Source organism: Anomalospiza imberbis, chromosome 2, assembly GCF_031753505.1.
Source record: "Anomalospiza imberbis isolate Cuckoo-Finch-1a 21T00152 chromosome 2, ASM3175350v1, whole genome shotgun sequence".
Lineage (NCBI taxonomy): Eukaryota > Metazoa > Chordata > Aves > Passeriformes > Viduidae > Anomalospiza > Anomalospiza imberbis.
Genome location: NC_089682.1, coordinates 3,162,587 through 3,184,955, shown reverse-complemented (window position 1 = coordinate 3,184,955; position 22,369 = coordinate 3,162,587). Strand labels below are relative to the sequence as shown.

The 22,369-nt window shown below is 43.5% G+C and overlaps 1 protein-coding gene across 2 annotated transcripts in view; it reads left to right on the top strand.

Annotated features, from left to right (window-relative positions):
- KCNJ6 (potassium inwardly rectifying channel subfamily J member 6) overlaps window positions 1–22,369 on the top strand; it is a 164,155-nt gene that overhangs the window by 47,925 nt on the left and 93,861 nt on the right. The window contains exon 2 of one of the 2 annotated variants that reach the window (XM_068179530.1): window positions 3,977–4,025. The exons of the other annotated variant lie outside the window; for it this stretch is intronic. Coding sequence (XP_068035631.1) covers window positions 4,001–4,025 — 25 coding nt within the window. The 5' untranslated portion in view covers window positions 3,977–4,000. The remainder of the gene's footprint in view (window positions 1–3,976; window positions 4,026–22,369) is intronic. 2 annotated transcript variants of the gene reach the window in all.

The following is a 22,369-nucleotide window of genomic DNA, read 5'->3' as shown; positions in this document are numbered from 1 at the left end:
AATGCAAAAAGTACAAAGCAGCATTTTAAATGGCCCTTTTTGCTAGTTGAAGTTATCATGCTTCACTTAATTTAAACTTCACACATCCCTCCTTGCACCACAACATCTCCTATTGCTGGCACTTCGGACAGTTCACATAATTTCAAGTATGAAAAGCAGAATTTGCTGCTTTTCAGGCACCCAGAAGTCAGTAACCATGTGAGACAGCCACACACAACAAGAGCAGGGTCTGGCTCTGCTGCTCCTCTGAGTTTGTGGAAGATATGGGTTCTTCACCTCAGAGCAGGCACTGGCAGCAACAGCCCATGGATTCAAAATTCCCTGCAGAAACCACTCTGTGCTGACTACAGAGCTATGAAAAACCTGAAATATGAGCACCACTGTGTTAGGAGAGATAAAAAATGAGTCCTGCTTTTCTTGATGTGTTTTCTGAGGTGGCAATTCTTGTTTACCCAGCAATCTCCGGAGGAAATACAACCACAGTCAGCCCTTAAAGGCAACTGCTGTCCTGAAATGAAACATGGTGCTGTTTGCTTTTTTTTAAATCTTGTTTCGTTTTGTTGTTTGCTTTTTTTTGGTTGTTTTGTTTTGTGGTTTGGATTTTGGGGGTTTTTTGAAGGCAGCAAATCTCACTTTGCTGTCAGTCTGTGTTCAAACTCACATCTGCTAAAATCAGGAACAAAAGTATGATTTAATGTTTGATTCTCCCCCAAGTTAATCTGCTAGAACTCATTCTGTCAGAGAGGGTGGAATTCCTTCTTTATCTGCTATCAAAAAACAAATTTCTTAGAGGTATTCTAGCTCCCTTAAAATATTCCATTTTGAAGAAAAAGAGGAGTGGAAAATTTTTCCTAATTTCCAGACCTTCATGGGTGTATGTGTGCACATCTTCACGATAATTAGAGAAATGGAAAAGGACAAAATTTTATATAATAATTTCATAGAGTCTGAAGTTCAAAGGTTAATTTTTTTCAATAAAAGTATCTGGAAATGAGATGTAATTTAAAAACTTTTAGTATTCAGAAATTGGATGCATACAAACATACTTTTATCTACTAAAGAAGGAAGACCAGAACTGCAGTAGTCCTGGGCATTTCTTTTAAGAAAAGTCAAATCAACTCAAAAACTTCTAAATTTGTCCTTCAATATTATATTTAATACTTTTACTTTAAAATGAAATGCCATTCAAGTCTCCTTTGTCATGAGACTTCATCATCAGTAAAAGGTATTTAATAATAAGCAAGAGGAAAGTAATAATATTTAATATCAATTTGTTATTAGTCTAATAAATCCAGCCCTCCATCTCCAGGGCTCAAATTGATCTTTCCCAACTGTTCACTCCTGATAAAGTCTGAGTTCTGTAGCAAAAGGAGGTGTTTTAAGGTCACATTATAAATCATCACAGACACAAATTCCTGATGGTTTTCAGAGTGCTGTGCTTTCCTTTGATGATTAATGCCATGCAAAAAAAACTTTCATAGAATACCCTTTTTTTGTAAAAAAAAAATACACTCTTGTGCTACTTCTTTCTTCATTCCTTCCTTTTTTTTGCTTTCATAGCAAAGCATGAACCTGATGCTGGATTCTACATTATCACCATGGCTTAGGGCATTGTCCTCACTCAGATCCAGGACATAACCTTAAACCTTTCTTTTCATATAAAACGCTCTCAGTGGTGTGTGAATGCAGTTCTGAAGCATTAGCTGCTTGTTTCATGAATGCCATTAGTTCCGATTACTGTGACATTTGAGCCTTTTTCTTTTTTCAGTCGAAGTCCAACTTTGTGAAGTGCAAGTAGTGGCTTGTTTGGTATAGAAAATATTTCTTTAGGTTTTTGTGCCAGATAAAAGCCAGGATTGGGATAAGGTATTTAGGAGAGAGGAGAGGCTGTGAGGGGAAGCTGATGGAGCTGGGAAGGGGCTGAACCTGGAGAAAAGGAAGCTCAGGGGGACCTTGTGGCTCTGCACAGCTCCTGCCAGGAGGGGACAGCCGGGGTGTCAGGCTCTGCTGCCAGGGAACAGGGACAGGAGGAGAGGGAACGGCCTCAGGCTGGGCCAGGGCAGGCTCAGCTTGGCCAGCAGCAGGAATTTCCCCATGGAAAGGCTGCTCAGGCCTTGGCAGGGGCTGCCCAGGGAGCTTTGGAGTGCCCATCCCTGCAGGTGTCCCCTGGAGGTGGCACTCAGAGCTCTGGGCTGGGGACAAGGTGGGCATCGGGCAAAGCTGGGACTTGATGATTTTGGAGGGCTTTTCCAAACTCAGGGATTCTGGGATTCTAAAGTAGAAGTGGACAGACCTCAGCTCCTCTGGAGTTAGGAAATGATCCTGCCCTTGAGCAGCCTGGCACCTCTGCAGCAGGGTCTGCTCATGTCACACCCAAAGGGGCTTGGAAAACCACATTGTCCTGCCAAATAACACCTGACAGGGACAATTCGTAGCAAATGGAACACAAGCCCTGTGAGGAACCACTGAGGGAGCTGGGGGTGTCCAGCCTGGAGAAAAGGAGACTCAGGGGTGACCTCAGCGCTCTCCAGAGCTCCTGAAAGGTGGCTGTGGCCAGCTGGGGCTGGGCTCTTTCTCCAGGCAGCACTGACAGAGCCAGAGCACACAGCCTCGAGCTGCACCAAGGGAAATACAGGCTGGAGATCAGGAAAAGGTTTTTACAGAAAGGGTGATAAAGTTCTGGAGTGGCTGCCCGGGGAGGTGGTGCAGTCACCATCCCTGGGTGTGTTTAACAAAGCCTGGATGTGGCACTGGGGGCCAGGGTGGAGTTGAGGTGCTGGGGCTGGGTTGGACTCCATGATCTTGATGGTCTCCTCCAACCCAGTGATTCTGGGATTCTGTGAATTCTGTGAATTCTCAGCTGGTGCCGTTTTTAGCACAGACCCAGTCAAAGAGAGATGTCACCACGCTGAGTCCTGTCCCCAGTCACTTCAGCAGCTACTGAAGGTCTCCCTGCCCAAAACACCGTACCTTGTCCCAAAGCTGAGATAAGGAGCTTCTGTTTGGGGAAACACCCAATAAAGTCATATTTTTGTAGAAATTCTCTCCCTTACTGAGGTTTTTTGAGGACAAAAGAGCTGATATCTCCTCACCCATGGCCCAGGAGAGCCACTCTCACAGCCAGCCTTGACACAGGTGGAGGGGTGGGGAGGTGGGACTCAGCCACCAAAGTGATCCGAGGAGTAACAACAGCCCCACCACATCCTCTGAAAAACACTTAACTGGAGTTTCAAGAGCTTTGCAGTTTTCATTTAGCCCAAACTTTGGCTCTGAAATCAGGAGATTGGGCCCAGCCTCGACTGCTCTGGTTGAGCTGAGCTTTGAGATATTGGATTTTCACCAGATTCAAGGGCTTTTGATTGAGGAAGCCTCTGTCTTGGCTACAGCAGCTACAATTGTCTGAAAATGAAAAAAAAAAACCAAATAAAAAAAAATAAATAGGTCAAGGAACAAGAGACAAAAACCAACATGTTTGATTGGGAGTACCTCAAGTATCTCAGTTCATCTCGGTGTCAGCCCAGTGCCACACCACACACTCCAGCTCCCATAGAAAATCCATTTATTTCTAAATAAGTGCTTTTTTCCTGCAGTGTAAGTGGTTTGTGGGTTGCTCTTTTGTCAGGAAGGCCTAACACGCTGGAGTATTTTAGCAGAGAGTGAAAAAACAGGGAAGGGCTTCCTCCTCGGTTATCACTTTGATTGAATAATTTCAATTTCTCCATCTGGATACACACAGATAAATAAATACAAGCTTCACACTTCATAGTAGGAAAAATTGAGAAATTACAAGAAAAAAAGCCAAAAAGCCCACAGAGGTTCAGGCTATTTAGGAGTGAAGTTATATCCCTAAATAAAATAGAAATATATAATGGATGAATGTCCTCCCCTCACGTTGCCACTTGCACTCAGGTGTATTTCTAGTTCTATATTACAAATATAAATATATATTTGTTTTTCATTTTGTCTGTTCCCCCAGGAGAAGCCCCAAAGAGAAACAGAGATGGCCAAATTGACAGAGTCGATGAGTGAGTACAAATAGGAAGTTCAACCACTTTCCTTTTCCATCTGTCCCCCTCCCTCTCATAAAGCCACAAACCCAGAACGCAGTGCTTGCACCCAGGGATCTCATTCAGCCCTGCCTTCACTCCCAAATTCATCATAAATCATTCCACTCCTAAAAAAAAAAAAAAAAACAAAAGAAAATAGGAATCCCCAGAACAAGGGCTGCTATTTTCTTCATGCACTGCTTAAATCACATCTATTTGGGCTTAAATCCAGCAAAGAACCTGCTCCATGTTTGACTTTGTAAGCCTGAGGGTTTTTTTTTTTAATAGAATGTAACTAATTGTGGATTTAATAAGTGCCTAATTTACTTGATTCATGTGTTCCTTTACAAGCTTACAGAAGGTCACTCTAAATCCAGTGCAATTATTCAGGATTGTTGCCTGTGCCACATTCATCCAATGGGAATTATGGCCAGAGATGTATCTGGAAAGCTTTCAGTTGGTTTCTCTGGTTTGTGAGAGGTTCGTGTTGTCTTAAATGTGTGCCCAGCAAGAAATAGTTTGTATTTTTGCCATATTTTGGGATCTAGGTAATGGAGTAGTGGCTGTAAGCTTTTTGTAGCTGACAGAATCAGGCTGGATAATTCATTTGTGGACAAAATCTGGAGACCACTTAGGGTGAAATCCTGGCTGATCACTGCCTCTTACCCAAAATTTATCAGCTCCAAAGCCTATGGAAGCTCAAATTAATTGACTCAAAAGGGAGAAATATTTCGCTCTGCTTAACCAGAGACCACAAAAAGACAGAAACACAGATATGATATGCACAACTTGTTTATATCAGAAATTCCTTTCCAGTTACAGGGTGCCCAGAGCAGCTGGGGCTGCCCCTGGATCCCTGGCAGTGCCCAAGGCACTGGACATGGGGGCTTGGAGCAGCCTGGGGCAGTGAAAGGTGTCCATGGTGGCACTGGATGAGTTTTAAGGTCACTTCCAACCCAAACCATTCTGGGATTCTCTGATTTTATATTGCTGCAATATATATATATATATATATATATATAAAAGTATAAATATACATATGTATGTGGCAAGCACGTTTCTCTCTCTCTCAGGATTTTTCATAAAGCAGCACAGAGAGAAGAAAGGGAAAACAATTTCTATTTCTGCTCCTTGTTTTTTCCATGTGGAATGGGTTTGGAGAATTGTTCACCTGGGGTGATTGCTTGGTTGGATTCTGGTGAGGATTGTTTGAGCTGATGGCCAATCCAACCCACCTGTGGCTGGACTCTCAGAGAGGGTCACCAGTTGTGGGTTAGTTAGATATGGTAGTTAGAAAAGTAGGTTTGTAGTTTTAGTATCTCCTTTATATAGTATATTAATGTATTATAGCATAGTTATAATAAAGAAATCATTCAGCCTCCTGAACTTGTGTTGGACATCAGCATTTCTTCCCACTGAGTTCGCCTGCATTTTACAATATATATATATACATATATATAAATAAATATAAATATTTGTCCATGGTGCAACCAAGCTGGGGTGGTAACAGAGGAAATCACAAAACTACAGCTTAGCAAGGACCAAAAGGACAATGCCAGCAGGCCTCAGAGGAACCCTCTGCTGTAAAAAATGATATTTCTGCTCTTTTAATCTCTGTGGATGTCCAGCATCACCCCTAGAAGCATCCCAGGACCCCGTCAGGTGCTGCTGGATGTTGGATAGATGTGTAATCATGTCCTGGTGGATGGAACAAAGGAGGAACTTCTTATCAAAGGTGGAAGCAGATAAATGATAGCTCCCAGTTCATTAGGGACTTGCTGGACTTTGCGCAACCCTTCTGAAACAAGGTGAAGGAATATTGCCAAGAAGTGTTCGGGGAAAGCAATCAGACCTTCTGAGTGCTCTGAGGAGCCAGAGGAGAGGCCTGCAGAACAATTTGTAACTGATTGGGAACACAAGCCCAAAAATGCCCTGTGCTGTTCCTTCAGGATGTCTGTTTGTCCTGCCAGTTATTTCATCTGTCTTCTTTGAGACAGATTGATGATAAAGGGGTTTATTGCTGCTTTGTGTGAGGACTTTTTCATACTTCATGTGAGGCTTTTATGAATTTTTCAGATAATTTCATGGCATTTTAAAATATTTTTAATAAATCCTAGACTGCGTTGCAAGGTGTAAATAAAATACTTAGTGAATGTACAGCAGTACTTATTTTAAAGCTGGTGCAGAGTAAAATGAGATAAATGGAGTAGGTAAGTAGACCTCTGGCTTGGACTGCAGGTGCTTTTTCTTGGAACTGAGAAAATAAAGAAGGGCATTCAAGGCCTGAGAGGGTTTCAGAGACCTGGAGAAATGGCTTGACCACGGTACCAATATAACAGAATTATTACTTGCCTTCCTGTTTCAACCAAGAGCTGCTCTCCTCTCTTCCCTCTGTTCACATCTTTGCACAGCCCCAGGAAAAATCAATCCCCTTCCCTGCTCTGCTCTATATTTTCTCTCTGTCAGAACGCCCTGCTGAAGTTGCCAAGCACTGCTTTCTGCCCCTTCTCCTCCATAAAGATTTTTCTGGATGTTTCTGCACGAATCAAAGCCCCTGGACCTGAGATTCACATCACACCACACCCCAAGAGGGAGACTGAGAGAACACTGATGCAGAGGTTGTTCCAAGGCTGTTATATTTTTTCTTTTTGCCACCAGGAATAAGTCTGTATTTTTGTCACATTTTGCATTTCCATTCTCAGAGGCTCTGTCACGTTGTAGGGAACATTGGTAGGGAAAAAATTGCATTATTGTCTTTTTCTGTCCTCTTTCGATGGAACTTTTATGATGATGCAAAAAGATTAGGTATCATGACAGAGCCTTGTACTTGAGATCTGTTTTCCTTGCAAGTTTAAAAAAAAATGAGGGGGAAAATAATTTTAATACAACAGTTAAAGTACAAACTAGCAAGAAATGTTCTGCTAAATTTTTCAGGATTGTCCCTAAGAGCTGATACAGAAGCAGAAATGAATACCAAATAACACCACTCCTTGCCTCAAGTTATTATTTTACAACTTTTGCACAGAATTAATAGAAAGCCACCACAATTACACTGAGCCCCAGGGAACTGTCCAAGAATTCCTTTATAATGCCTTAAAATCCATATGCATTTTAAAATTTCTTTATAGCCTGAATTAGTCAATTTTCCTCATATAACCTCAGAACACTTAAAAGCTGAGCATATCCAGGAAGCCAAGAATGAAATTTTTTTCCTTGCAACTTTTGTTTTCTTCTTTCCCTGCTGTTCTCGAGCTCCCCATGCCCCAGTGATCATTTTTTACCCAAATGCCATCCCCAGGCCTGCAAATGCCTAAAGCCCAGCAGGTAAGGTAGGAGAGCAAATATTTAACAGCAGAGGAAGGAATCAAATGTTCATGCTGATCTATTTGTCCAATATGAATATTTTATTTAGAGAAACATCCTCTACAGAACTCTCCAGTCCTCAGGAATGATCCTCATTGGGAATGCTTTGTGGAATGAGCACTACAAGATGTTTAGTGAGTAGCCAAATATGTTGGTGTATCTAAGGAAAGTCATTTTGAGGCTGTCAAAGCTCTCAGCGTTGCAGAAACGTGGATCTGGTGTGCCATGGGATGTGTGCCACGAGCAGGGGGAAGCTGCTCCAGGATGGGAATGGATGGGAAATGGGCAGGGCTGGGTGTCTGACACTGACACCCAGTTCAGATCCGCTCCCCCAGCAGCGACTCAGCGGTGACCAGCTCTGTTTGCTCTGCTGCCCAGTCACTCCACACACACACTCACACCTGCCTGAGGACAGCCAGAGGCAGCAGAGCTGCTTTAAAATAAGGTTGTTCCTTCATTTGTTACAAAAATGAGAGCTCCAAATGTCCGTGGATGTATTTCCACAGACAGTGAAACGATGAATACTGAGACCTCAGATGACTCCAGATAAAACCTTCTGAAATATTGATGCCACCAATTTTACTCAGGAGGGGGTAGAAAGAACATAAGCCAACTGAAGGAATTTTAGGAGCAGACAAACCCCACGAGAGAGTTGGTTTATCATGAAGTGCTTTTCCTTAAAGGTTTCTTTTCCTTGTCTGTGGTGTCTGAGCCTGAAGTGTCTCTATTGCTCTCTCAGACTTTCAGGGAGAGATTATAAAGAGAAAAAATGTTTCTCCTTTGAGTCACTTGAAAGTCACAGCATTTCCAGATTTACACGTGCCAGGGTAATCTGGAATTTTTTTGAGCAGTTCTGATGATTTAACAAAAAACAGTAATTCAAGTGTTTTATAACATATAAGAAAAACATGTGGTAAATACATACCCAGCCTTCTATCTGGCTATAGGACATTGTAAAATTCCTACTTCCTTTTTTCCCTCCAGTACTACACCTTTTGTCTTTGCCTTTTGTGCAGTTTCCTGAGCTGCATCTACAGAATTGTTGGCAGGAATTTAGAGGGAGAGTCTGCCCCTGTGCTCAGGTGAGAGCCCACCTGCAGAGCTGCCCCAGCCCTGTCCCAGCCCAGGGAGGAGCTGGAGCTGCTGCAGAGAGCCCAGAGGAGGCTCCAGGATGAGCAGAGGGATGGAGCAGCTCTGCTGGCAGGAAAGGCTGGCACAGCTGGCATTGTTCACCTGCACAGGAGAAGCTTTGGGCTGAGCTCAGTGTGGCCTTGCAGGGCCTGGAGGAGCCCCAGGAAACCTGGAGAGAGACAATTTCCAGGGGATGCAGGGACAGGACCCAGGGAATGGCTCCCACTGCCAGAGGGCAGGGCTGGGTGGGAGATTGGGAATTGGGAATTGTTCCCTGGCAGGGTGGGCAGGGGCTGGGATGGAATTCCCAGAGCAGCTGGGTCTGCCCCTGGATCCCTGGCAGTGCCCAAGGCCAGGTTGGACACTGGGGCTGGAGCAGCCTGGGACAGTGGGAGGTGTCCCTGCCATGGCAGGGGTGGCATGGGATGATCTTGAAGGCCATTCTGTGATTCTGGGATTTTAACTTTTCCTGCTCACACCAGGCAGTGGTGCAGCAATGCTGCCCTGTGTGCACACCACAGCCCTTGTGCAGGTGCAGAACAAGGCCTTTAAGAGCTGATCCTAAAGCCTGACTTTCATCTCCTCAGTCCAGAGCACTGATTATTCACTCTCAGTAAGCATTTCTAAGGACCAACTTCCAGTGGAGCATTTTACACTGGTATCAAGAGCCACTCATTTGCTACAAAGTGCAGATTCTTAAAATGCAAAATTCAAAAGCAAAAACTCCAAAACACTTGGAAAACTCATTCAAGAAAGACATTTGCCTGTGCTTGAGGGAGTCATTTATTTTGAAAATATCCAGATATCCTCTGGTCATCCTTTTTTTTGAGGTGTGCCAAGAGCAGAATAGGAAGGCTGGTTTTCCCACAATATGTATTTTCCTTATCTCATGTTCTGTTGTTGCAGCTATTACTGAAGAAGAAGTTTTCTACCAAATATTAAGCTACAGATGGAAGTGATACATCTAATTCTTGTTGATTCAGTACTGCTCATGTAGGTTGCTAACATTTATTTCCAACTTAACTCCCTAAATCTTTGGTCAAATTTGAATGACAAGTACCCAGAATATGTATGATTTTATTATTGTTGTTTTGGTTGTTTCAGCAGAAATTAGCTGATGCTAATACAATCAAAAGAAAAGAAAGAACACTGCTATAATTAAATGAAAAAAACCAGTTTATTCTTTGAGGCAAAGGTCAGGTTTTGAGGGGAGAATGAAATTTTAAAGCAGGAATTCATTATTCAGGAAAGCAAGAATTTTATTGTCTCAGTGATGCACTGACAGGGATCTAGAAGAGCTGTGAACTTATTTATGCAATAATTAACAAAGGAAACTTGTCTTAGGAAGATGATTGACATCTCTTCTAGTCCTGGGTATATAACATTGTGAAGAGCATTTTCTTGGCATTCTCTGAGCTCTTAAGGGTCTTATCTTTACCTTTTCTCTGCAAGTGTGAAGGACAAAAATTGGGGTTTTTTTCCCCCCAAATGAAAACCAAGACTCTGACAAAGTCATTTGATTCTAGAAGCTTGGATTTTTCAAAAACTTATTAAACTTATTAAATACTGCTAATATTCCTTGGCTAAGCTAAAAATCTTTGTGAAAATTAAATTCCAAATCTCAGGGATGAGATAGCCGAGAGCTGAATTATGAATGAAGTAAAAACTTCTGGTTTTCTAGTTAGGAACAGTGATTACATACAGGCTACACTGGACTTCTTCTCCCTGAAACAGCGTATTTCCTGTTCCTTCCACCTTTATATATTTTCTGATTTCTTTTTATTAGCTCCAGGTCACCCATTGCTAAATCACCCACTTCTAAAATAGAGTCTGCAGTCAGGCTGCCACTATTTCAAAATTCTCAGTGTTCCTTTGCATTCCTGTGGCCCACAGCAGAGCCAAGCTGGGTTTTCCAGTGCCATCCTTCCCAGGACATTTGGGATTTGATTCCATGCTGCTCCAAAGTTGTTTAGGTGCAAAGCTTTTAGATAAAACACTTTCCCAGCTTCCCAGAACACTGCTCTCTACAGATCCCAATCCATGGTCCTATTGCACCAACGTCTTCTGAAAGGAAAATTTGTGAATCTGGATGAGTTTTGGTATGAGATACACTTAGGAATGAGATGGTCTTCAGAGGGAAAATATATGCCATGGGGGGTTGGAAATTATAACTAATTTAAGCATGTGCAGAAATTTAATATTGAAAGCTGAAGTAATTTCAGATTTTAAGAGCCAGATTTTGAGGACCTTGGTCAAAAATGTCAATTAAGTGGTGTAAGCCTCTACTGAGACATCATTTTCTCCTAATACCCAAATAATGTGTGTGTTCAGTTGTGGGCTAGGGAGAATTTCCCCCTTAACTATCCCTGGAAGTGTTCAAATCCAGCTTGCAGCAGCCTGGGACAGTGGAAGGTGTCCCTGCCCATGGCAGGGGTGGCACTGGATGGGCTTTAAGGTCTCTCCCAGCCCAAACTATTTCATGATTCTATTTGGGGCTTGGTTTCATAATCTTAATGCTCTTCTAATGCAGAGCTTTTTCTACATTCAACATCCACTTAAGTCTTCCAGAGGTGCCACCCAACTTGTTCAGCTGGAGAAGTGAGCATTGTGCAGTGCTGGAAGAGCAGGAAGTTCATACTCAGGATAAAAAAAGTAATTAAAAATGTCTAATCAATTGTCTCCACAGAGAGCAGATGAGTCAAATTCAAGGGTGAAAAAAAGGATCAGTGTTTCTGAAAGCTGTAGAAACCTTTTTGTACTGGATCAGCCTTAACAAGCAGAGAAAAGACCATAATGGATTTTAGTTCCAGGAAATAGAATGTGAGGGACAGCAAAGAATGCTGGTCAACAGCTAAGGGAAAAACAAACCAGAAAAAAAAAAATATTTGAGACCTACAAGTACAGCTGCTAAACAAGTAGTGCCATAAAGTATTGGATTTTTAAAATCTTAGACTTTGAAAATTGCAGAGGCGTCCAGAATCAATGACTGGAAAATATTGTAGAGCATGGCAAGATAAACTATTTGATGTGAAAGAGAAATGTCCAACTTCATTGGAAAAAGGGCCCAGTTGCACTTTCCAATATAAACAATGAGATAAAGGTTTTTTCAGGGCGTTTTGGACAGATGTCTTTTAATTGCCTTTTAATCGGCTATTAAATTAATCCCTAAAGCTGGACTATGTTCTCCCTGTTATTTTTCACCTGCCTTCATTGCTCTCCAAACATTTGACAGGGGATAACAGGGACAATATTACCCATATTAAAGGCAAATAATGCCTGGAAGTGTGTGCACAGAACACATTAATTCAAAGTGTTATTGCTGAGTGACTGCCCATACTCACAGCTCAGCCTCTTCTGACTTTATTTACCACTATTCCTTTCACCATAAAATATCTTGAACTACATGGAGGAGAAAACCAGAAAGACTCCAGTGGGAGTCATTCCCCACAGTGAGAGAGCTGTTAAATATAAACCAACAAGAAGGCAGAGACCTGCAAGATCTGTCCCCTTCTGAGGGAGCCCAGCCAGGGCTTTCAGAGCCAGGGTTGAGCAATGGGGCTGTTCTGCTCCTCAAAATCAGCCAGTCCCTGATTTCAGCATTACTCCCTTTGCTGTTCCTGCCCAGGAATGTCTCACAGGATGTGCAGGAAAAGGAGGACACAGCTGTGTTCACCTGCTGATCCTCACTGTTAGCACTGCACTGAAATTCTGCCATGTAATGAGAGCTTGCTCTTTCTTCCTAAATAATTCCCCTATCTCCCTTCTTCAAACATTTGCCAGCTTGCAGAACCTCTCTCTAATCACCCTGTTAGATTTCATAATCCGCATCAGCATCCAGAGCCTGCAGTCCCGGTGTTCTTTGCTGAACTCCCCCCGCTTTGTCATCCTCACAGTCCATAAGTACATTTATTAATGCACATACCTGTAAGAAAAATAGTGCAAAACAGAAAGGTTCATCAAAAATAAAACCCTGTGCTCCTTCAGGGCAGACACAGGTGATTCCAGCTCAGCTGGTGGTAAAGTACCTCAGATAGGTGCACTTCTCCTTGGCCCCCCTGGCACCACTGAGGTGCTGAGGCACCTCAAATGCTCAGTGCAGGAGAGACCTGGAGGGGCTGGAGCGTGTCCAGGGCAGGGAACGGAGCTGGGAAGGGGCTGGAGAATTCCTGAGGGAGCTGGGAAGGGGCTGAGCCTGGAGCAAAGGAGGCTCAGGGGGACCTTGTGGCTCTGCACAGCTCCTGCCAGGAGGGGACAGCCGGGGGGTCGGGCTCTGCTCCCAGGGAACAGGGACAGGAGGAGAGGGAACGGCCTCAGGCTGGGCCAGGGCAGGCTCAGCTTGGACAGCAGCAGGAATTTCCCCATGGAAAGGCTGCTCAGGCCTTGGCAGGGGCTGCCCAGGGAGCTTTGGAGTGCCCATCCCTGCAGGTGTCCCCTGGAGGTGGCACTCAGAGCTCTGGGCTGGGGACAAGGTGGGGATGCTCTGGGAATTCCATCCCAGCCCCTGCCCACCCTGCCAGGGAACAATTCCCAATTCCCAATCTCCCATCCAGCCCTGCCCTCTGGCAGTGGGAGCCATTCCCTGGCTCCTGTCCCTCCATCCCCTGGAAATTGTCTCTCTCCAGCTTTCCTGGGGCTCCTCCAGGCCCTGCAAGGCCACACTGAGCTCAGCCCAAAGCTTCTCCTGTGCAGGTGAACAATGCCAGCTGGGACTCTGTGACATTGGAAGACTTTTCCAGCCTTAAGGACTCTGAGATTCCATGAACTGGGAGGTCAGATCTGACCCTCCTGCCTGACTCCTAGTGTCCCTCCATGTCTTCAGGCAGCTCACACTTCACCCATGGAACAAAGGAAAGCTGCGTTCTCCTCCCACTGCCTGAGGATGAGTGATGGGGAGATGATTATGCTTCCAAATCATGACACTTTCAATTACCATTTTCCTTCATTCACAAGAGCTAAATCACACAATGATTGTCACTGTCTGACATATTTATCATTGTCAGGGTGAGCCTGCTCTCTCTACCTCACAGGATTCCTCTGTTTCTCCCGGGATCCTACACAATGAAGTCATGTCATGTGTCATGAAACATTTGCTCACCTACCTGCAAACCAAAGGACAACAAACAACATCACTCCCTGTTCTTAGAAATGCACATTTTTATTGAGGTTTAAAACCTATACTTTCACTTGACAGTTTGGGTGGCAGTTTAAATTTCTTCTTCTGCTCTGTGTTTTAGTATTGTTTGAGTAGTTCTCTTAATGACAGGTAAAGAATAATTTCCTCTGAGATCTCCTGGATGGTGTACTGGCAAATTTTCTTTTTTTTTTTAATAAAGCAGAACAGAACTATCTCCAGACCTCCTGCTAAGTTAGCTTTCTATGGCATATTGCTCTTGCATGCAGTTGAGTGTCTTTTGGTGATAACATTATTATTTAGGGGAGTATTACTATTTAAGGAACAAGTAACTCATGCTGGTGCACTAATTTGTGGGTGAGGGCTGTGTATTTTTAGAATCCATTCAATCACGTGTGCTGGGCTGTAATGTTTCAAAGTGATATCTTGAAAAGCACCATACAAACCCCCTGGAAGTGAACAGAAAAACTCCTGCTGTTTCTCTGCCTCCTAATTTGATCAGGTGCCCGTGATCATAACATGAAAAGGAAAGGGAGAGGTTCGTGAACACTGCTAAACTATTTCTTTATCCCACTAAATCTGAGTGGGTAGATCCCAGTGAGGTGTGACCTCACTGATTGCTAGTCAGGTATATCAGGGAACAAGAGTTTATCCAGAAAAATTGTGGATTTCCTGGAAAACTTTAGGGCCAGGTTGGCTCTCCATGAAACATTTCACTCCTGCAAGCTCCTATTCTGGACACCCCAACTCCAATCAAATCTTTCTCTTTTCCTTCCCTCCCAATTCCACTTCCAAAGCCTTGACAAAAGATTTTCTGGATCTACATCTTCCCACTCAGCAGCAGAAGGCCTGGAAATGCTTGTTAAATGTTATTGAAACTGGTCAGGGATTAATTTCTTTTAAAATGTTTAATTTGAATGAGTGATAAACAGACCCCATAACAGAAATTGTCTAAAAAAATATTAAAAACCCAAGGTCTATCACTAAACTTGATAAAGGTATTTCTAACAATCCTTGCAATGCACTTCTCTTTTTCCCATGGGATAGAACAGCCATAGCAAACAAATTTAACAATTGAAGAATAAGATGAGGTGAAAAAGTTACCAAATTATATAAAATTTATAATGTACAAATGAAAATGAGGTGTGGGAATGTGTAATTTTAAGTTCAGCAATGCTTTATATTTTAAGTAACTCTTTTCAAACTTCCTTAGGAAGAGAGAAGAGGTAGACCAGAGTAGCAAAACCAAATTTTTAAGAAAAAGAAAATATATAGAAAAGGGGGCTGGGGGAAACTCATTTTTATCAAAAGATTATAATTTCAAATTGAGCCTGCATTGTGTGTTACTATAGAAACTCCCATTTTGTGGCATGTTTGTGGGGAAAAAGTCAAAAGTTGCATTTTAATGAAGGCAGATCACACACTGGCTTTCCTCGGGAAAGCCAAATAACAGAGAAGTTTCTCTCCAAAATTGGATAATTACCCCAAATAAGGTGAGCTAATTAAGGTCACAGGGAAGGGATATTAAATCCTGAAGTGCCAATATGTTATGTTCATTTTTCCATGCCAGTCCCTGCCTTCCAGATTATGTATTAGATACTGCAGGAGCCTGATGGATTGAGAGGCTCGTTGCCATGGCAATATTTGCTGCTTTGCTGGTATTCCCTACAGAAAGTAAAGGATTTTTTTTCCCCTACTCAGTTAGACAAATTGGCTAAATATAGCCAGGGATGTTGGGGAACTGAAACAGCAGAATCTGCTGGGAGGAGGATCTGGGGAAGGTCTGGAATTTGTGAGTGATGAGGAATCACAATGGGATGTGGATCAGTGAGGAATGAGGGAAATGGGGAAACTGGGAAAGGGAGAGGGAAGAGGAGAGAGAGGGGAGAAAGGGAAAAAAAAGAAGAGAAGAGAAGGAGGGGAGGGAAGGGAAGGAAGGGAGGGAAGGGAGGGAGGGAGGGGAGGGAGGAAGGAAGGAAGGAAGGAAGGAAGGAAGGGAAGGGAAGGGAAGGGAAGGGAAGGGAAGGGAAGGGAAGGGAAGGGAAGGGAAGGGAAGGGAAGGGAAGGGAAGGGAAGGGAAGGGAAGGGAAGGGAAGGGAAGGGAAGGGAAGGGAAGGGAAGGGAAGGGAAGGGAAGGGAAGGGAAGGGAAGGGAAGGGAAGGGAAGGGAAGGGAAGGGAAGGGAAGGGAAGGGAAGGGAAGGGAAGGGAAGGGAAGGGAAGGGAAGGAAGGAACGAAGTTTTTATCTCATACTTTCAGAGCATATCATGCTTTTAGAGACAGGGAAAGGAGAATGGGCAGTGCTGTCTGGGAAGAAGCTAGAGCTGCTGGTGGTTTGCTGTGCTCCAGGTAATTTATAGCCTCAGGGACAGCCAAGAAGTAAAAACCTCTAAAATGAATTAAAAAAAAAAAAAAAAAAAAAAAAAAGAACAAGCAATGAAATTGCTTACCACTGAAATTGTCAGTGTAAATCACAATTTGAGCTCCAAATATAAGCCACCTTCTTCTGTTCTGGTTTTTTTTTTTTTTTTTTGTTTGTTTGGTTTGTTTTTTTTTTTTGGGGTTTTTTTTGGGGAGGGGGAGGCTTTTTTTTTTTTTGTTAATCTTTTCTCACAGCATTTTTAAAGCAAGGTGTTGATACCATTTCCATCCTCCTCTTGGCACAGGGAAAGCCAATGTGCTTCAGTCAGATGTTAGGGAGTGCTGTGTCTTCTGTAGGGTTCAGTCTGTAGCTCGGAGGTGTGGGAAGAGTGCGACAATGTGCTTTCTTTTTAATATTAGCCCATCTCAGCCAAGCATCTATGGATTGCTGCAGAGTTAAAAAAAAAAAAAAAGGCTGCTTTGTTTCTTCCTCTTCTGCACTCCTCTTATGCACTGATAAATCCATAGTGTTTGCCTTGAGGCTTAGAAAGAACCTGTTCAATAAGACTGACCAGGCAGCTGTGATTGTCCTTGGGGATACTCCACTTCCCAGCCACTCTTTCCTCCTCCTTTCCATGCCAGTCATCCATTACAGTTTTATATTTTTTAGGATATCAGAAAATCACACCATTCTGTGGCAAGCCATGAACGCAGCTCTTGCAGCAGAGAGTTCACACTCACAAGGAGGAGCACAAGGAATGTGTAATTCAGGGACCTGGAGATTCCCTGAGGATGGAACTTTTCCTGAGGGAAGATACTCATAAAAGGTGCAGGGTGAAGAGGCAGAGGAGGGAAGAGCAGGTCTAAAACCAGGATCTGATTCCTCGTGCTTTCTGAAAGGCAGAAGAAACTTCAGAAAGAAAAAAAAAAATACAGGCAGAGGGCAGAAAAAAGTGGGAACACCATTGGAGCAGGGAAGAGTGGAGGGGGATGAGAGAGGCAGGAAAGGGATATCTTGGCAGCAGCTTTGCAGACTGTGCTTCACTCTCTGTGTGCCACACAGAGTTTGTAGTACAGCAGTTCCAGGGATGTGATCAGATAGAAAAAAAAATGAGAACACCCAACCAGGCAGTGAAGGAGTGAGGGAAAGCAGAGGAATTAAAGATGATGCTGAAATGGTGAAGTGCTGTTGAGACAGAAATAACAGAGCCCTCTGTTCATGCCAACAGCCAGAGCTGGGAATGAAGACAAGAGAGAGGTTTGGAAGAGAGGAGGAGAGTAAAAAATCCTTTATCAGGCATATTAATATTCAGCTGTCAGATAGACCTGAAAAAAATTAAACTAAAGATCAGAGAATTAATTACAGTCCAACAGAAATAGAGAAAAGTTGCAAAGAGGGAAGACAAAGGTGAGAATCTTAATATCCTATTTTCACATGGATAACTTTCTTTGAAAGTACAGGTTCTAGAAGTATGCCCTTGAATCACTCACTGTTCAAAGCCATCGGGCTTTGGGGTGAGGGATAGTGAACAAGGACAAAAAGTAGAGGGAAGTTGTGGATTCCACATCCCTGGAAGTGTCCAAGGCCAGGCTGGACACTGGGGCTTGGAGCAGCCTGGAACAGTGGAAGGTGTCCCTGCCTAAGGGGGGTGGAACTGAATCATCTCTAAGGTCTCTTCCAACCCAAACCATTCTGGGATCCCATGATTATTGGAACAGAGGGATTTGGCTGATGGGAGTGGAGCTATTGGGATTTTTAGTTGGTTTTGTGGTATTTTGGTTTGGGTTGTTTTTTTTTTTTTTTTTTTTGAGAGGAAATCTGTTTTTTTAATAATAACTCACACTAAATAAATGGCAAAAAAAATCATCCTATCATAGAAGAAGGATGTAGGGTCATTGAGAATGAACACAAATTTGTAAAACAAACAAAGAAAAAGAAAATAAAAGGTGCTTATAAATGAGATCCAAGGAGAAAGAGCACAAGAGCTGAGGATCAGCAAGAGAATAGCACAGAAAACTCTTTACAGATCTACAAAAGCATAGGAGGATTTCACGGACTCCTTGATGAGAACAAACAAATTAAAGATACCATTACCAAACTGAGCAGGAGCACTTTCAGAGGAGCAGCTCCAGTGAATGCTTTGTAGATGGGACAGAGGAAAACAGAATTGGTATCCCTTTGGAAATCCTCATCTGCAGTGTGTGTCTCCATAATCATCACTGATCATGGCTATGAGGCCACTGTGCTCAAATAAATGCCAGCTGCACACCTGTATATAAAAAAAATTATTTTCTTAGGCATAGACTGGGAGGAGCTGAATTTGCCACATGGGGATATGGGTTTCTGTGCCAGGATTTTCAACAAAAAACGTCAAAGAATTGACGAGAACAAAGATATGGGTGGGATGTGTCGTATCAGATATTCCCAAGGTGGCAACAGCACGACAGATGTGGTGTTTGAGTTTTTGTGAGCCCCCAGCAGAGGGGAAGCTGTTAGAGAACTGTCTGTTATTGATTCACACTGCTCAGAATCCATTTGTACTGGCTGGTTTGGGAGCCATTCTAATTTACAGTCTGTCATGCAAATTGCTCTTGGCCTGTGAAATATTAATCTATTAGATAGACACCCCATGCCTGCACGCCGAACACATGGACTCCAGATCCTTGGGGATTTTGCTTTTTAAACAACAGATTATTGCCCACGTTCACTAACTACTTCTACAAACAGCTCAGTAATTTCAAGCTTTAATATCCTCCTCAATTCTCTTCCTGCATAACTAGGGGTAATATTTGATGTACTAGGAATTAAAGACCTGGTTCTATGTTTTTTTCATTTCAAATGAAGCAATTTCCATGGCCACAAAGTTTTTCTTCAGTGCCTGAAATGGATCTATACAAGCACACATATAAAGGCATATATTGGGGGGGTGTATAAATATTTGTGTATCTTGCACAACCTTTGATTAGATTGGAGGAGGTGGTGATGGGGGTGAAGATTTTTTAAGGTATATGCCAGTGACATAAAAATCCTTCCCTGGCAGGGTGGGCAGGGGCTGGGATGGAATTCCCAGAGCAGCTGGGGCTGCCCCTGGATCCCTGGCAGTGCCCAAGGCCAGGTTGGACACTGGGGCTGGGAGCAGCCTGGGACAGTGGGAGGTGTCCCTGCCGTGGCAGGGGTGGCACTGGATGGGCTTTGAGGTCCCAACCCAAACCATTCTGAGATGCTGAACCCTGGTCTGATTCTGCTGCCAGCTCTGGCCCAGCCCACGAAAGGCAAGGCCTGGCTTCCATTAATGAAGAGCCTTGGCTGAGGAGCAGCTCCTAATTCCACAGCCCTGAGGAATTCACTTCCTTCTAGGCTTGGTTTCTGGCAGAAGAAAGCACATGGTACTCGTGGCCACACATCCCCACCTTATCTATTCCTTATCAGACTCCTCATCCTCCCTAGTGAGGTGCTGGAACAAGGCACCCAGTGCTGATGGATTTGGGAGAACGCTGCCTCTTTGTGGGGCTATAAAACATGGGCAGAAAGTGACAGCCAGGGAGGAAGGAAGCAGCAGAGATCGTTAATCTTCCTCAGGCAGACACCTGCACCTGCTGGAGGGATGGAGGGGAGCCCTCAGCACCTTCTGTGTTCCCCACACAGAGAAAATCAGCTTCCCCTCTTTCATTTTGGGCAGAATTTCTGGGCTGCTTCTGCCCACTAGTCTTGTAGGAATAAAGAAAACTGTCGGAGTCCAGAACATCCCTTTGGCTGCTCCGATGCCCTGAGACCCTGGCAGGGGGCTCAAGGACCTCGGCAGCAAATCAAAAACACCTGTGGTTTCGATTTTAACCCATGCCAACTTTATATGAGGAATTACAAGCCAAAAGGGCTCGAGTAGTGAAATAAGGGAATTGACACAGGGTGAAAAAGTAGAATTTTGGGGTTTTTAGAATGTAATTCAGGGATAGAATATGGAGGAATCTCGGTGTGCCCTAGCCTTTTCTTCCTTCTTCTTGTCCTCCATGTCTCGGTGTGATGGTGACACTTTTCTATTGGTCTAGGATAGGGACACACTGTTCAACATAGATTTTAGGCATTGGTATGGGAACTGTGAACATGGTACACGTAATTTTGGGAATATAATGTGGGAGATGCCCGGGGCTCGGGGCAGACTGCCATGGCTTCTGTACTAGGTGGACCTCGGCAGGTCAGAGAGAAAATATTTTAGATAAGAAGAAATAAACAACCTTGAAAGCTCAGCTTCATGCCTTCCAGACCTTTTCTTCGGCTGCCGGGCTAGGGAAAAAGGACTTTCACACTGTTGGGGTCTTGCCAACCTGACCCCGACAGAAAACAGTCTTCATAAACTCAAATAAATCCACGTGGCAAGAGGCTGTTGTTAAAAGGCCTGCTGGAGATGGAAGATCAAAGGCAGGCGAGTTGGAGACGTGTTTGCCTTTGAAAAGCCATCCAGGAGAATCCCCGGGAATGTGTTCTCACAGGTAGAGCAGGGAAACACTTGAATTTTTCACGTCTTTCATCTCTCCCCGCCTCCAAGGTAGGAAATGCATCACCCCCTCCTCACAGTGAGGCCACAGCCTGGGTGACAGCAGGCAAAGCACTGGAGATGGGATAAGATTTATCCCCCATTCCAGAGCTGCTCCCAAAAAATCCCAACAGCAGCAGGCCAGTTGGTTATTTTACAGAGAGAAACAGCCATAAATGTGCTCAAATCCAAGCTAAACCAGCTGCCAGAGGCTCTGCCCTCTCCATGGGTTCTCCCAAGGCTGGTGCACCAGAACCTTTAGAGCTACAAGATCTGAGTGCTGCTCGTTAGCACGGTGCTCATGGTAAAATCCAGCAATTATTCAAGTAGTACAAACTGTGCTGCATTTTCACCGAAAAATCCAGGCTATTCATGTGTTTTTAGCTCGTGTTTGAATTAGTGGCGCAGAATTTTTTATATATTAAGAGTTTCATCTTAAATTGATCGCGAAATTTGGTCGCCTGATGGGCTCAGCTGTGTTTGAGTGTGAGGAAAGTCTGTTTAACAAAGCCAATTGGTGTCACTCCAAGCACACACACACATTTTAAAACAAAAATAATCAATTTTTTTCTATTACATCGATTCATACAAAGCAAAATATGCAATTTTTTGGCAGTTTAGCCCCCAAATTTAAATGGATCACAGTCCTTTAGCACCATCTTGAGAAAAAAGTGACAAAGTTGTCACGGTATTATTTTACTGCAGCAGTCATTCCATCTTTAGTGGTGTAGAAGACTGATGGGTAACTCCTTGTTTTTCTGTCCTGTAATCATTATTTCACATTATTTTATAGTCACCTCAATAAATCCATCCCAAGAGCAGAGTGTGACATGAAGATTATTATTTGCTGGTAGCTTTATTATATAAGCAATAACAGTTCAGAAAATGATAGAAAGCTTTGCAGCTGCATTGGCAACACCCTAATGAACTGTCATTTTAATATATGTTCTAACTAGTCTTGATGGAAGGCACCACAGGAAAGTTATCATTCTATTTTTTAAAGATATGAATATTACGAAGACTGTAAAAGCATGACAGAAAGGAATTGTTTGCTCTGTACAGCCTGCAATTATTTATTCCAATTTTATAAAAAAATAAAATCTTCCATGAAAAAATCCCCCTTAAGTACTATTTTAAAGGTTTTTCCCATAAATAGCTCATGAAATCATTCGTTTCCATTCTGTAAATGCATTAGGAACAGAGAGCCACTAAACAGGAACTGAAGGGATAAAAGGAAAAATCGATCCAAATATTTTCATCACCAATGTGCATCAAGACAGAATCCTCTGTGATTACAAAACCAAACCCCGGAGTGATTACAAAAAAATAGAATTTCATCTGTGTGACACACGGGTGTGGCACAGGCAGGTTCAGACACACACACACAACTGATTTTCGCTGAACCCCAGGATCCCTGGGGCTGGAAAAGCCCTCCCAGCCCATGGAGTCCCACCTTGTCCACAGCCCAGAGCTCTGAGTGCCACCTCCAGGGGACACCTCCAGGGATGGGCACTCCAAAGCTCCCTGGGCAGCCCCTGCCAAGGCCTGAGCAGCCTTTCCATGGGGAAATTCCTGCTGCTGGCCAAGCTGAGCCTGCCCTGGCCCAGCCTGAGGCCATTCCCTCTCCTCCTGTCCCTGTTCCCTGGCAGCAGAGGCCAAGCCCTCACTATGTGACTATTTTCTAAATATTCATGTTCATGATCTGTATCTGAGGTTGCCAGAGACGTGGCATTACCAAAATTCATAATGTATTAGCTGAAATTCCTTCCATGCATATTTCAGCAAAGTTGTACAGGCAGCACTTCA